This window comes from Sprattus sprattus (genome assembly GCF_963457725.1).
Source record: "Sprattus sprattus genome assembly, chromosome: 2".
NCBI lineage: Eukaryota > Metazoa > Chordata > Actinopteri > Clupeiformes > Clupeidae > Sprattus > Sprattus sprattus.
Window position 1 is genome coordinate 50,457,791 of NC_137921.1, and position 16,299 is coordinate 50,474,089.

At 44.4% G+C, this 16,299-nt stretch overlaps 1 protein-coding gene across 5 annotated transcripts in view; it reads left to right on the top strand.

Moving 5' to 3' along the window:
* The window catches only part of col24a1 (collagen type XXIV alpha 1 chain), a 110,727-nt gene that overhangs the window by 75,324 nt on the left and 19,104 nt on the right, over window positions 1–16,299 (top strand). For all 5 annotated transcript variants that reach the window (XM_080860566.1, XM_080860562.1, XM_080860563.1 and 2 more), the window contains 12 exons: window positions 3,453–3,506; window positions 3,972–4,016; window positions 5,668–5,712; window positions 8,442–8,495; window positions 10,378–10,431; window positions 12,484–12,537; window positions 12,845–12,898; window positions 13,671–13,724; window positions 13,951–14,058; window positions 14,586–14,639; window positions 14,988–15,095; window positions 16,115–16,168. In XM_080860566.1, the coding sequence (XP_080716692.1) occupies window positions 3,453–3,506; window positions 3,972–4,016; window positions 5,668–5,712; window positions 8,442–8,495; window positions 10,378–10,431; window positions 12,484–12,537; window positions 12,845–12,898; window positions 13,671–13,724; window positions 13,951–14,058; window positions 14,586–14,639; window positions 14,988–15,095; window positions 16,115–16,168 (738 nt within the window). The remainder of the gene's footprint in view (window positions 1–3,452; window positions 3,507–3,971; window positions 4,017–5,667; window positions 5,713–8,441; window positions 8,496–10,377; window positions 10,432–12,483; window positions 12,538–12,844; window positions 12,899–13,670; window positions 13,725–13,950; window positions 14,059–14,585; window positions 14,640–14,987; window positions 15,096–16,114; window positions 16,169–16,299) is intronic.

Below are 16,299 nucleotides of genomic sequence, written 5' to 3' on the forward strand. Positions count from 1 at the left end.
TTTAACTTAGGAAGAGTTCAGAAATCAATATTTGGTGGAATAACCTTGATTTAAAATCACAACTTTCATGTGTCTTGGCATGCTCTCCACCAGTCTTTCACATTGCCGTTGGGTGACTTTATGCTACTCCTGGCGCAAGAATTCAAGCAGCTCGGCTTCTTTTCATGGCTTGTGACCATCCATCTTCCTCTTGATCACATTTCAGAGTTTTTTTTATGGGATTCAGGTCTCGAAATTGGGCTGGCCATGACAGGGTCCTGATCTGGTGATACTCCATCCACACCTTTACTGGCCTGGCTGTGTGGCATGGAGCATTGCCCTGCTGGAAAAAACACTTCTCAGAGTTGGGGAACATTGTCAGAGCAAAAGGAAGCAAGTTTTTCTTCCGGGACAACGTTGTACTTTGCCTGGCTGAGGTTTGTAAAAGACCATAAGGATTGAACCAAAGCCGACTGGAGGGTCTCCTAGTTCGTCTTCTCTGATGAGTCCAATTTCACAGTAGGTGCAAGACTCTGTGGCTTGTAGGCCTCTCCAGGTCTCCGCCTAACCATCAGACGACCATGTGTTGGGCAAAGCTGAAAATTGGACTCATCAGAGAAGACGAACTAGGAGACCCTCCAGTCCGCTTTGGTTCAATCCTTATGGTCTTTTACAAACCTCAGCCAGGCAAAGTACAACGTTGTCCCGGAAGAAAAACTTGCTTCCTTTTGCTCTGACAATGTTCTCCAACTCTGAGAAGTGTTTTTTATTTTTAAATAAATAGTAAAACCAGAGAAACTGATAATTTTGAAGTGGTCTCTTATTTTTTTCCGCGGCTGTATTCTAATTAAGCTTAAGTTAAGTTATGCTGAATGCTTAGCAACAGCCCAATCATATTCTTATTGAGGTTCAGGTATGTTATGCTTATTGCTAAATTCAGAGCAGTTTCTGTTCCACATTAGGAGTTGCACAGAGTACTCGAGCATTTGAGTATTTGAGCAGTTACATCACCTCTCGAGTGTCTACATTAACGTCTAGCACACTCAGTTTTCAGTTAGAACCCTTGGAAAACAACAGGAAGGATGGCGATAGCAAAAAAAGGATAGATCGATTGTTCTTTAATAAAACAGAAGACTTGGCATATATACTAATGTGGCAAATTAATGTTGTTAAAAAATGTATGCAAGGAAATTTGACTAATTTCATTTTTTTGTCAGGCTTACAAATGATGACCAGGTTTCACAGAATTTACAAAAAAAAACAGCTGCTATATATTAACACAATAAGATCACTTATTGATTCATATCATATCCTCATATCAATTTGATGCTTAGCTCTATGGCCTGAGACCACCCCATTATGGTTGCATGGTCTTTTGACTGATGAAAGACACCTCCCACATAAACTTCACCCTACTCAGCAATCGAGCACTTAAGTTTTTCAGGAAATGGGTTCTCAATGTGTTAAATGATGCACTTGTGCAACCTCTATAATAAGCATGTAACACTGTACTTAATGGGCTATGTAGGAAAGTGTGACCAATACTGTTTGTTTAAACAATAGATACACAAAAGAAACAGTTTCACAGAATAACCTAATGTGCTTATTTTAGCAGATTTAGCAATAGCAACAAAGCCATGTTCTTAAATCACACCAGACTCGGGTCGTGACTATATCTGTGCAAATAACGACATTCTCTCATTTGGATCCCCTTCAGGCTGCAGAGGGCAAAGGGATAAGCCTGGTGCATTCTGGGAATAAACACACCATATCTAAAGGCCCCTGTCATAAACAGTCCATTTACGCCAAAGCTGTTAAGTCCATCAGTCAGGTCCTGATCGTAAAATGTCACCTGCCAAGGCACTTCAGTCAATCTGCGGACAGTGTCCTGATAACCTTCACTACTGCATAAATACCAAAACACGTATCTCCTGACCTGCCACACTCGTATATGAAACAGCCCAAAGTGTAAGGCACTTTATGAACTCCACGACACCTTGAGGATTCACAGTAGCAAGCCAAGGACTTATATAATCCAGGCCTTGTAATGCACATTAGGCTGTAATAACAGAGGGCTTCAGTGCTGGCACTAGTATGTCAGGCACGGTTTACTAAGCTGATGGGGATGTATTATGTAAATGTTTTACTATAACCTGTTTAAATAAAGCGAAGAGCGAGTCTAGCCCTGAGCCAAATTTATATTGCAGAATGGAAAAGAGGATCTTTTTCCACTCTTCAGGAAAATTAAAAATCCTGGCTAGCGCTCCTCTCGTTAAGGCCACTGAATGAGGCTTTCATGCTCATAATCCAGGAAAATATGTGGATTTGTTGTCCAACGATGGTTATTTTTAAAAGGAACTTCTCGGGCTGTGATTTATCTGCGCCTAGCTCCTGCTCGTTTTGTTTGGCCTGAAAAACAGTAGCTCTGCTCTCGTTTGCTTTGGCCCCCAGTAGCTAGTGGCTACCTGCCTGTCTGCCTCTCTATCTTTCAGCTTTCTTCACTCAACATAGAAAGAAGAGCTCTGTGATAAAGGGAGTCCAGCTAGTGTCCGACGGTAGTGCTGACTGAATAAGTGACATTTGTCAGTGTGTTTTTCATTATATGAATGACTGAATGAATGAATGAGTGAAGGATTCCATGAATTAATGAATTAATAAATGTGTTTAGATTTGGAATGATGAAGTCTGAGTCTACCTAATTGTATGTGTGATTGCGAGAGAGAGAGAGAGAGAGAGAGAGAGAGAGAGAGAGAAAGAAAGAGAAAGATATAGAAAGAGAGAGGATGGGAAAAAGCAAGACACTATATGCATTTAAAAAGTTCCAAGAGAAAAAAAAGATGGTGAGAGAAGCGTTAAAGTGAAGTGAAAGTGAGTAAATGGCCATCTCCTCTTCACGAAGGGAACCCCAGAATGTGTGAGAATGAAGGAGGCCCTGGAGCCTTTCACAATGCGTGACCTATAGAGGGAAGGGAGAGGAGAGAGATTGCTGCAAAAAGGAAAGAGATAGAGAGACAAAAACGTTCGTAAAAAAAGCAACGTATCCCATTGGATGCCAGACTAACCACAGGAGGGCACATCAAAGGCCAGCTGCCTGCAGAAATGAGTATCTGTATTTCTATCTGTGCTGATGGTGGTGGTGGGGGGGGGGCTAATGGAATTTTTATTATGTACTGAATAGGACTCAGGTAAGCTTCCCTTGGGGGGTGCATGTCTGCTTCTGTGTGTGTGTGTGTTTTGTGTGTGTGTGTGTGTTTCTTGTCCATCTTGCTCCTTTCTGTGTGTATGTGCGTGTCTGCTTGTCCCCTCTGTGTTCTGTGTGTATGAATAATGACGTTATTTAATAACCATATGTGTACAGTATGTCTAATATATAAACTGAATATAAATATGTGTGTGTGTGTGTGTGTGTGTGTGTGTGTGTGTGTGTGTGTGTTTGTGTTTGTTTGTTTGTTTGTTTGTTTGTTTCTCTCCAGGGCCCCAGAGGTGCAGACGGTCCTCTGGGAGAGCCGGGGCCAGAGGGCATAAAGGTAAATCCTTCTCCCCCTCTCTCACCTGTCAACCCTCCTTCCCCATGTCTGCTCCTTCCCTCCTTTCCTCTCTCCCTCCCTCTCTCTATGGCTCGTCTCATCCCGGCACAATCACCCAGCCCGTTTAAAACACACACACACACACACACACACACACACACACACACACACACACACACACACACACACACACACACACACACCGCTCTACCACCCTAATAGAGAGCTTTTGCTCTGGGTGTTTGTACTTTTCCACTTTCTGGTGGTGTCTGCACCATTGCTGACTGATTGGTGGGATAGGTGGAGAAAGCTGGCCTGGGGAGGGGGAGATTTATGGCAGCCTAGCTGTGGAAGCCTAGCAGTAGCCAAGCTGTGGGGGTCTGTGTCGGGTGCTGATGGGGGGTGGATGGTGGAGTTGTGCTGAGAGTAAATGTGTTTTCCGCCTGTCTGTTCTTTCCTGCACAGGGGGAAAGAGGGGATCCAGGGAAGAAAGGAGGATTTGGATTCATTGTAAGTTCCGCCTGGTTTGTTCTCACTGTGTGTGTGTGTGTGTGTGTGTGTGTGTGTGTGCGTGTGCGTGTGCGTGTGCGTGTGCGTGTGCGTGTGCGTGTGCGTGTGCGTGTGCGTGTGTGTTTGTGAGAAATAGAGGGAGAATGAGAGAGGCAGACACACAACACACTCCCCGTCTGCCAAGACAGCATAGTGACTTCTGCAGCACTCTGCGCCTGTCTGAATACAACTGTCTGGAGACCGAGCTGGACAAGGCCAAGCTTAGCCTCAGGGCCCAACAACGTGCCTGCTTTATTTTTAACTCACGCGAAGTGTTATTCGTGAGTCTTTCTGTGTGGGTGTGTCATTGTGTTTGATTGTGTGTGTGTGTGTGTGTGTGTGTCTTTGTGTTTGATTGTGTGTGTGTCTTTCTAAATGTGTATAGTTCTGTGTTTGGTCCTGAATGGGTCCATCTGTCTTGGACTGGAGGCTAGTAAAGATGACAAGGCATCATGACCTCAGCAGCACTCTCCCCCTGACTTACTACAACAATGATGCGTCAGGGCCCAATGGGACTCCGGTTCGCTCTGGTCCAATTGGTCCTCTTTATGCGCCAATGTGGGAGGCACAGACAGAAAGCTCTGCTCTGATACCTTTAGCACATGGCCTGTTTTTCCATTTAGTTTTTTTCATGTAGTGTGGTGTATGAATTAAAAGGTGAGCCTACGGCTGCTATAACCTGACATTTTCAAAGTTCTTATAAAAGAGCAGTGCAAAGGTTTTAATTCCCGTTTTATTCCTTCCAGACCCCTTTAAATGTCTGCTTTTGATTAAAACCCCCAACTCGATTAAATGTTGGCTGTCGTGTGTGAAAACTGGAGGCATGTCAGTCAGTAACAGACTACTTGAAGAGAACAGAGCTTCTTGTCTTGGATGAAAAGACGACAGAATGGAAAAAGTCTTTTCTCTCTCTCTCTCTCTCTCTCTCTCTCTTTTACTCTCTATCTTGCTATTTTTTCTTTCTCTCTCTCTGTGTTTTTGTTCAGAAGTGGTGCTTACTCTTTAGTTTCCCAGTGGAGGCTGTAGTTTCCATGATTCACAGTGCTTTTATTTGGCCGTTGCGTTACAGAGGAAACAGGAGCTGGAATTCCGGTTACCTTTTTCCAGTGTACTCTGAACAAAACTGCAATTTCAGACGAAAATGATATCCAGAAGCTGTAAAACTCTTCTGGTCTTCCAAAAGCCTTGCGCTTAAGCTTCTTCAGCTGATTAAAGAGTTGAGGAGACCAAGTTGACATTCTTCGTTGAATCTTTTAAACGGTTCACTTAAGAAGACGAGCAGTGGAAAAATTATATCACAGTATAGCTTCGAGCTTATAGCTCCTTAATGAAAAATCGACTCCGAGCCAATTGTTCACACACACAGACACGGCACTCATCATGCAAATCCTCCCTCCATGTGAGGCAGGCATCTGTAAACATCTGGCGTGATTCCTGTGTGTGCTATGGAAAATGTGACCTCACTCCCATCTACTCAACCCCTCGCTGTAGGAGCAGTACAAGAGCTGCTCTCTGAAATCAAGCTGTCCCACGGTCACGCTGTACCTGACCTACACAACATCATTACTTTCTGTTTCATTGCCTTCTATTCTCACACTGTCTGCTTTCACAGGGCAAGGCTGGCAGCCCGGGGAAGAGAGGCCCGCATGGCAGTCCTGTAAGTACCACTCTGGAGCTCTTAATCCGTCCCTCTTGAAAATGTTTTCAGACATATCTTGCCATTGTCATCACATGGCTGCGAGCAGTGATTCTTTAAATAGTTTTTTTGAAATATCACCAATTACAAGACTAGAACTCTCTGACCTCAGTGTGTCTGTGTGTGTGTGTGTGTGAGTGTGTGCGTATGTTTATGTGTGTGTGTGTCTGTGTGTGGTGGAGGACAGAGAGAGAGCAGCCAAAACAGCTTATGGCTTCACACCAACCTGAACCCAGCTTTTCCACTTACCTTCAACAGTTGGCAGAGATTAGTCTTGTTAGTTGGGACGCCTCATTCAAGCTGTGTGCTGGCTGCTGACTCCACCTTTCGCAGCTGTTCTTTTTTTTCCTTTTTTTTTTACCCATTGTCTTGGCGCAGGTGTGGACGCAGTTGTGTGACTCATAGAATCTCAACATTAGAAGAACACTAACATACCTGTGTGCACTTGTTGGGGCCCCAGCCTAGGCTAATGTCTTTGTGGCTGCTGTTGTGTGTGTTGGCAGTGTGTGTTCACAAGACCTGGTGTGGGCGCATCAAGCAAGATGCAGTGTTCCAAAAAAGATTTGTCTCCGTTGACAATCCTCGTTGTGTTTACCCCACCTCAATCTCCTTGCCCTCTCTAACCAACCCACATCTCTACTGACCTGCCCCTGTACCCCGGCCAAGGTACACCCAAAGCCCCCAGCAACAGTGCCTCCTCCTCAGCCTGCGTGCTCCTCTCCAGTGCACTCCTAAGCTCAGTTTCAGGTGGCAGTGGGGGATATCATGACGTTCAGGTCACGGTGGCCTAAACGCTGGCTGGCCTTGATGAAACAACACTCACGCATTGTCTTTAACTCCCCCTGATCAGACCAGGTCAGTCCCTGAGCTGTGGGATGTCTTTACCAATGTAATGAAACCATCAGCAAACACTGAGATCCCCCATCCAACTGGCCAAAAGACCCAATTCCCCCCCCCCCCTCGTTTGCTTGCTTGCCTTCTCCCTCACTCTCAGTCCGTCTTGCACACGCTCTCAGACATGCTTTCCCACTCGTCCCCTGGAGTTATAGCGCCCTCTAGTGTTAACATAAGCAATATGCTAAGTTGGAAAGGGGACTTCAGTCAAGGCCAAGGCTGTATTTCAATGCTTTATATGGGCTAAGCCCTGCAGCTGCATTTGAGTCCTGCAGGATATTTCAAAGCCTAGCTGTGAACTGTGATTACACCATCATTATGTCATCTGAACCCAGATATATGGTCTTATTCCATGGTCAGTATGCTCCATTAGACGCCCTATTTACCTAGCGGCCTTTATTTAATTTTAGTGACATGTATTTGGTACTCAGAGCTATCAGAGAGGGCTAAGATTTACTGTTTGTTTGAAGAAGACCAGGAAGTCTAATTACACCCCATGTGCAGTGATTCAGCTGTGATTTATACCGCATTGAGTGTCTTCAGGTGGGCCCTGCAGGTAACTAGATAAAAGTCCCAAGTCACAGCACTACTTTGTGTAAATCAACTCTGAAGCCACCATGGTTGCAGTCTGTTTTGGACAGTAAACTGTCTGAAAAGAGATAAAAACAGAGGAATCGGTACAGTGGCTCCCTCGAGACACAAACAACAACATTCCTCTGTGGGCCAGTACAGACCGTATGGGCAGTTTTTGGCTTGTGTGATCAAATACTTGGCACTGAAGTAGTCGGGGTCCGCCTACATCTTGTCTGTATTATTGAGTTGCCTGCAGTTACTAGCTACAATCAATTCATACAAATACAGATAAGGCCTGTCCAAAACATTTGGATGGAAATGTAAGCCTGGTTTTTAACTTCAGGATGACTGTGTTCCTGAAAAGACACGCTGATGAGAGATAGGGACAGAAAGAGGCATATAAAAATACCAGGAGCAGGAAGCTCTACTACCCTCAGTCTTGCTAGGCGGCCAGAAGAAAAGACAGAGACACAGACTGAGAGAGAGAGAAAAAGAGAGAGAGAGAGAGAGAGAGAAAGAGAGGAAAAAAAATAAAGACCAATCTGGCCTCTGCTGTGTCTGCTTTGTTTCCAGCTTGTCCTTTTTTGGGATGGATGAAACCTAAACAGGCGAAAAGCTCGAGGTCCAGTTCAAGTGGAACTCCTGGTGTTGAGAGATTAGGGGCTTACATCCCATTAGCCGGAGCCACAGAGAGGGGAGCGGAGATAGGTCCCTGGAAGCTGTTCAAAGGCTTTATTTGGAATGATATTAAATAGAGGCAAAAAACATATTAAGAGCATTATGCTGATAAATCCCTTAAGCCTGCCATAAGGTGTAAAGAATTGGCCTCCAGGCCTCCAACAGACTCTCCGCATCTGATTTCCATAATGAACGGTTATTGAGCGTGAGATTCTGCTCAGTGTCAAGCTCTCGTTTAGTGATAATAAGATTTGCATAGTATCTGTTTTGGATCACTGGTTAAAAAATGATTTGTACGTCCTTACTGGCACGCATACAATGGGCCATGTGATAACTTAACTTGAATAAACTTTACCAGTTCACAGCAGTTGTGCCACACATTTTTGGATCCTGTATAAAATGAAAGTTACCCCCTCCATCCCTCACTACGCAGTACTTAAATATATCAAACATCTGTCGAACCACCACTGAATCTAGCTGATAAACACCAGCTTTACCTGAGGGTGCCTAATGAGGAGGTTTTAACAGTGCTCTGTCTTTCCCAGGGTAAACAAGGCATTGCAGGCAGCTCAGGAGAAAGAGGAGCCCATGGCGAACCTGTGAGTATGACACTGCACTCTCTGGACTCTCTGATGACATCTCTATGTGTATGCTGTGATCATCTCCTCTGATTCTGGATCTGTATTTAAAGTTGAGATCATAACTCATGGATGCTCTACTTTATGAAAGTGGTCTCTCCAAGGTGTTGTAGAGAGTCATATTCATTCTGTTTGTCAGCAAACACTTTAAACATGTGTATTTGTTATTGTACAGAATGTCAAACACAAACACAGTTTTCCTAATGTGCATTGCTCCTATAACAAAGATTCGGATTTGCAAGGATTATGTGGTAGGGTTGTGTTGGCGTCGCACTAAGTTTCAGAAGGTTGCTGACTTTGGAATTCCTTGCTGTCTCACAGCCAAGCTCATAATCATTTGTACTGTTCCAGCATTATTGCATCTGATGTGTCTGTTTATTTGAAGTGCGGTAAGCATTTACTAGAAGACCGCATTTTTCTCTGTCACTCCTGAGCATTTTTTCCATCTGAATCCCCAACTCTTGAACTAGGTTCCAGTAAAGGCTGTGCTGAGTGCAAAAGACAGGGTGACAAGGCTCATTTTCCACTTCTGAAATGTCAACCCCACGCACACACACACAGCATAACTCGAGCTCACAGTGATACATCAAAATGAATGAGTGAAAAATACGCCTGGTGTGATGTAAGTTTCCTGCCCTAGAAGGAACATGTCAACACCTAGGCTGCTCTGTTAAACCGCCTGCTGGGCTAATCAACCTCAGTGTGGTGCCGGCTCACTAAATCAGCAGTCTGGGTCCATTGTCAAACACTGTAATTGGGACGGGAGCCCTTTGATGCGGAGTGACTCATTTTTCCGTTCTCGAGCAGACACTGAGGGGACAACCCCCCCCCCCCCCCCCCCCCCCCCAACTACATCTTGTGTCTTTCTCACGTCTCATCCACATACACTTAAATAGAAACAAGCACGGGGACAGATCTAATCGAGTGTGGCCTATACACATATGGACACAGGAGCAGAGAGCAAACTCGTTTTCGTTATCCCTAATCATTAATCAGCACAGGCGAGTTTAACCGCAGACATACTGGAACACATGTTGCATAACGCTCTACTGATTTTCCAGTAAGCCATGGTGTGAACACATGCACACACACATACACATGCACATGCACATGCACATGCACATGCACATGAGCACACACAATCACAGACACAAACACATAACCACACACACACACACACATATGGACACACAGACACACAATCACACACAAACACATGCACTAAATATGGTTTTCATCAGGGTCCTCAACACTGGTTTGTCATGAATGTTATGGGGAAAAAGTTCTAAGCCTTATAAACACACACACACACACACACACACACACACACACACACACACACACACACACACACACACACACACACACAGACACACACATACACACACACACATACACACACACACAGACACACAGACACACACACACACACACACACACACACACACATGCAAGCACACAAACACACTCTGGCAGACGGGCGGGCAGAGACACACACACACAAACCACACACACAAACACACACACATACACGCACATGCAAGCACACATGCAAGCACACAAACACACTCTGACAGACAGGCGGGCAGAGACACACACATAAACAAGCATGCACACACAAACAAAAGCTGGTTTATTTTCCAGGTTTCAGCATCTGAAGGGCTCCAAGAACAGCATGCTTGAATCCAAATTATGGAGCCAACTCAGCACATTTCAGAAATGTCTTCAACCCTACTCTGTGGAAGAAGCCTCGAAGTACTTGTTGAACTGGTTTGTTGTAACACAGTGTCTTTGACATGTACCTGTCCAACGATCAGACGTTTTGTTTGTTGTTCTCGTACAGGGCCCCAAAGGACCGCCAGGGGACGACGGACCTGATGGAGAACAAGGCCCAGAGGTGCCAATCACAGTGATCTTCTCTCAGTCTACCTCTAAATAGTCAGGAACATACAAACATATACCGTACCACACCATTAGTGCCAAGGATACATAAAAGGGTCAGCCTTAACACAGATAGTAAACTCTTGGTCAAGGTGTTCAGACCAGGGTAAAGCCACTAAGAATACTTTTTGCCATTTTTATACTTTTTCCTTTAACTTTGGCGGTTTGGCAAACCTTAATCACTCACAACAAATATATACAGCCGCGGAAAAAATTAAGAGACCACTTCAAAATTATCAGTTTCTCTGGTTTTACTATTTATTGGTATGTGTTAAAGTAAAATGTACATTTTTGTTTCATTCTATAACCTACTGGCAACATTCCTACCAAATTTCAAATAAAAATATTGTCATTTAGATTATTTATTTGCAGAAAAATGACAATTGGTCAAAATAGCAAAAAAGATGCAGTGTCTTCAGATCTCGAATAATGCAAAGAAAACAAGCTCATATTCATTTTTAAACTACACAATACTAATGCTTTAACTTAGGAAGAGTTCAGAAATCAATATTTGGTGGAATAACCTTGATTTAAAATCACAACTTTCATGTGTCTTGACATGCTCTCCACCAGTCTTTCACATTGCAGTTGGGTGACTTTATGCTACTCCTGGCGCAAGAATTCAAGCAGCTCGGCTTCTTTTCATGGCTTGTGACCATCCATCTTCCTTTTGATCACATTTCAGAGTTTTTTTTATGGGATTCAGGTCTCGAAATTGGGCTGGCAATGACAGGGTCCTGATCTGGTGGTACTCCATCCACACCTTTACTGGCCTGGCTGTGTGGCATGGAGCATTGCCCTGCTGGAAAAAACACTTCTCAGAGTTGGGGAACATTGTCAGAGCAAAAGGAAGCAAGTTTTTCTTCCGGGACAACGTTGTACTTTGCCTGGCTGAGGTTTGTAAAAGACCATAAGGATTGAACCAAAGCTGACTGGAGGTCCCTAAGTTCGTCTTCTCTGATGAGTCCAATTTCACAGTAGGTGCAAGACTCTGTGGCTTGTAGGCCTCTCCAGGTCTCAGTCTAACCATCAGACGACCATGTGTTGGGCAAAGCTGAAAATTGAAAATTGTTTGGTGTCCCTCAGGGCGATATGGGGCTGCCGGGACAGGAAGGACTCATCAGAAAAGACGAACTTAGAAGAACCTCCAGTCCGCTTTTTTCAATCCTTATGGTCTTTTTCAAACCTCAGCCAGGCAAAGTTAAACGTTGTCCCGGAAGAAAAACTTGCTTCCTTTTGCTCTGACAATGTTCCCCAACTCTGAGAAGTGTTTTTTCCAGCAGGGCAATGCTCCATGCCACACAGCCAGGCCAGTAAAGGTGTGGATGGAGTACCACCAGATCAGGACCCTGTCATGGCCAGCCCAATTTCGAGACCTGAATCCCATAAAAAACCTCTGAAATGTGATCAAGAGGAAGATGGATGGTCACAAGCCATGAAAAGAAGCCGAGCTGCTTGAATTCTTGTGCCAAGAGTAGCATAAAGTCACCGAACGGCAATGTGAAAGACTGGTGGAGAGCATGCCAAGACACATGAAAGTTGTGATTTTAAATCAAGGTTATTCCACCAAATATTGATTTCTGAACTCTTCCTAAGTTAAAGCATTAGTATTGTGTAGTTTAAAAATGAATATGAGCTTGTTTTCTTTGCATTATTCGAGATCTGAAGACACTGCATCTTTTTTGCTATTTTGACCAATTGTCATTTTTCTGCAAATAAATGATCTAAATGACAATATTTTTATTTGAAATTTGGTAGGAATGTTGCCAGTAGGTTATAGAATAAAACAAAAATGTACATTTTACTTTAACACATACCAATAAATAGTAAAACCAGAGAAACTGATCATTTTGAAGTGGTCTCTTAATTTTTTCCGCGGCTGTATATATATATCAGCCATTCATCTACTCTGTCCAAAACCAGCTGCATCCACAATGCAGAACTTTTGCTTGAACTAGATCTCCCCAGTCCGTAGTTGACCGCAAGTCATGTTCTCCTTTTTCCACAGGGTCCCCGTGGTCCAGAAGGGGATCTAGGTCCTGCTGGAGAACCTGGTATGAAGGTGAGCCTTCTCGAACGCAAATAACCAGCAACAAGTGTTTTAAGCTATAACCAATAAGCCGCAGAGAGTGTTTGATGCCAAACTACTGGAATGTAAGATGATTTTCTGGGAGTGCTGCTTGACCAAAATTCCACAACCTGTCTGTTTAGAGATGAATGTATTAGTTTTGCATAAACTACAACCTAATTTCACCGTACAGAAAGCCTAGGACTGTTGATAATTCCTCAGCCTAATTAAGTGACATGCTCTGTCAAGTTAGCCCAAATGTATGCTGAAATGAGTTGTCTGTGTGTTTGGTGTCCCTCAGGGCGATATGGGGCTGCCGGGACAGGAAGGCGAGGAAGGCCAGCTAGGGATGAGGGTGAGTAACCCACGCACCCCCCTGCAGGGCTCATACCCCCATGCCTGTGTTTGGGCGAACACGAGCTGCCTGTATATTTGCTCTTTTTGACTCTGACGACAGAGGACTAATCTCTGGCTAGAGACAGAGCTAAAGGACTGGCTACATCGTGTTCATTCGTTACAAACACTTCAAATCGAAAGGGTCTTCTTTCTTTCGTTCTCTCTCTCTTTCCCTCTCTCCCCTGCTGTCTGCAGAGGCACAGGGGTTCTTTGTGACCCGGCTCGAGCTCACTTCTTTGTTTGTCTAAATTGTTCAAACAGGCTCTTGTTTTTATTGCACGCTCTGTATTGACACTAATATCTTTGGCCTTAGCAGGACTATTTTCCTCCTGGACTATGGGATATTGTGTCCTTGTAATTGTTCAAATTCCAAAAAGGCAGTACAACCATATTGGAAAAAAAGCTTTGATAACCAGTTGAAGCAACAAGAGGCCCTTTCAGAGTTCTTCGTGGGGTCTGCCCTTCATCTAACAGTCCAGATGAAGATGATTTTGCAGTTTAAACCACTTTAGACACGAAGGCCTACGTGAGACGTATTGGTTCAGTGCAAGTTGCTTTCTATAGCATTTAGGCATGACTTGATTTCAACAATGTTTATGTTTACGTGTGTTAAGGGTCGTTAAACATGATGAGTTTATGATTCTGGTGCATCTGAACTTTATTAAAACACTAAGTCGAGCCATATTGTGATGAAATTAATGTGGGCATGTGTATGTGTGTATGTGTTTAAGGGGCCTCTTGGACCAGTCGGTGAAGATGGGCCTCAGGGAAAAGATGGACACAAGGTAACTGATCAGATTAAAGCTTGCTGTAGGGCACACACACCCTGTAGATTGACAGATACCAGTGCAAATCAGCCCACTGGCTAATAAGTAATTACTTAATGGTCTTGTCAGGTAAAGGATTTCCCCTTTAATCATTGCAGAATTGTTTACAGTAAACTGATCTTTTGTTTGTATTTCATTGCTTGGTTGATCTTTTTGATGACCCTCATGTTGCTTGGATCTCCAGGGGGACCCAGGTGAACCAGGTCCCATGGGAGAGGTTGGAGAAAGGGGAGAGGAGGCCGACCCCGCCCCCCCCGGACCACCCGGCGAGCTAGGGAAGAGGGGCTTTCTAGTAAGTCACAGAATTGCGAGGGGCATGGAGACGATTTCGATAAAGAGATGAAATTGCCAAAGTGCCCCAAAAAAAAAAGAGTCTGACTCAAACACTCACATTTGTCTTCTCGTGGCAGCTAGCTTGACAAAACCCATTAAAGGGCAGTGCCTGAAACCCTAGCTCTCTAGTTTGAACGCCTTCCATGCATGACTCTCACGTTTTCCAATCACTTCCAATTCTTTGTTATTCCCCAAGCATAGCCAGGTGGTGGATGCTGATAAATAGAAGCTATCTTGAGGGATTATAGGTTTACTTGCTAAGTAAACGAAATGGGGAAAAAAATCAATGTGTGTCTACCAGTAGGAGGCACTCCTCATTGTTATAGACCTCATCTGGGGTGGGGTACGTGTTGTAGAAGTGGCCATGACTAATGTTAGGCTGACTGACTTGATTACATTTATGGCCACTCACTGAAAGCTAGCTTAAGGCTCTTTGCCAGTGGTTTTGATGTACAACACTCTTAATGAACATCCTTACCCAACCAGGGACCGGAGGGAAAACCAGGACTCCCTGGAAATCGCGGACGGCCTGGAAAAAAGGTAAAGACATGCATCCTGATGACTCAACACTTTGTTCCAACTGTGAGCTTCATGATGTGTTAAGAGCGCCAAATGCGCTTCTCTGTTACATTGCATAAGGGCTCTGGAGTTCGTCTCTCATGGTGTGTTAGTCCGTTTTTGCCTGGATTTCCTGGATTATCACTGGATTGTTTGTGTTTACTCCCACTGTGCCGTGTTCTCATCTCCCTGGGTGGTGTTAATGAAGCCTTTCTTTTCCAATTCTTCCCGTAATCCCAGAAATCCAGCAGCAATCCACTTGATCTGACTCTTTAATCTGAGTTGGTGATTCGCTTAAACATTTCATTTTTTTTTGCTTGCGTGCCCTAGGGTGACAGGGGACCTTCAGGTGCCCTGGGTGAGATGGGCGACCACGGCAAGATCGGACAGGACGGCGAGAGAGGACCCAAGGGTGCCCGAGGAACACGAGGCCCTCTGGTTAGTTCGGTGCCCATTCTCCTCACACTCTGAGGCCCCCATTATCCTGCCATAGGGCTCCGAGCCAGTCTTTACACTCTCATTTCCAGAAACCCTCACCACCAGAGCCAGATACCCATTAGATCATTGCTTCAATTTTTGCCAAGAGCAGAGAGAGAGAGGATTTTTTTTTCGGTTCGTTTGTTCGGCCCAAACTTAAATGACATGAGCGGTTGGTGATATTTTTGGGGAGTACTATGCGTTGAGAGGAGGGGTAGGGTGGTGTGGGCAGGGGGTGGGTTGGTCTGCTGAGAAGTATACCATGTTTTAGGGTGAAGCAACCAATTCGGCTAATGAGTTGTTCCCAGCGTGCAAAAGCCGCTTTTGCGCAGCTTAACTAATTTACAGGCGCTGTGACACAACAAAGAGGGAATTTCTTTTGTATAGCTTCAAACAAATCGCTCTCTCAAGACTAAACAACTGACCTAGTAATGGGAGTCCTATTGACCTGCCACTGCTAAGACTTGGCAGGCCCCTGCTGCTTGGCTTTTGCTAAATTGAGTGCTTCTTTACCCAGAACTGATTTGATCTTTTCTTTCTTTCCAGAATTCTTTCTAACTATATTAAGGATGAATAAGAGCCTAAAGGCTAATCTCTTTCTGTGGTGATGACTAAGGAATAATGTCTAAGCCGGTTGTCTGGGGATACATGATCTACTTTTGCATATGGTTTTAAGCAAACACAAAGTCAAATCCTGTGCCTTTCTTTAGTAGAGAGTAAGCTCAAGCTCAACAACAACCACAACAGGAAGATATTCACTTCAAGTGAAACGCAAACAGTTTTTGCCAGTATTGCATTGGCATTGGCTTTGACCGTTCGGGATACATGTTCTGTCTGTTTCCCAGAGTTCATGGTTGCGGACAGCATAGCTGGCAGTAAACGCCTTAGTTATATTTAGAAAAAACACTCAGGTTAAGTAAAACAGCCAGAACCCAAACAAACAACTGAGCATTTAGGTCTGTTTTCTGCATCATTTTCAGGGTCAGCCAGGAATGATGGGACCCCTGGGAGAGCCAGGAATTGAAGGATACACAGTAAGCCTATCACTGCCTCAGTGACAAACGGGCCCCTCGCACACACACACACTCACAAACACCAATTTGATGTGCCCAGTTTATGTGCTAACGCCCAGTGCTTGTCAGACATACACACACAGATGCCGAAA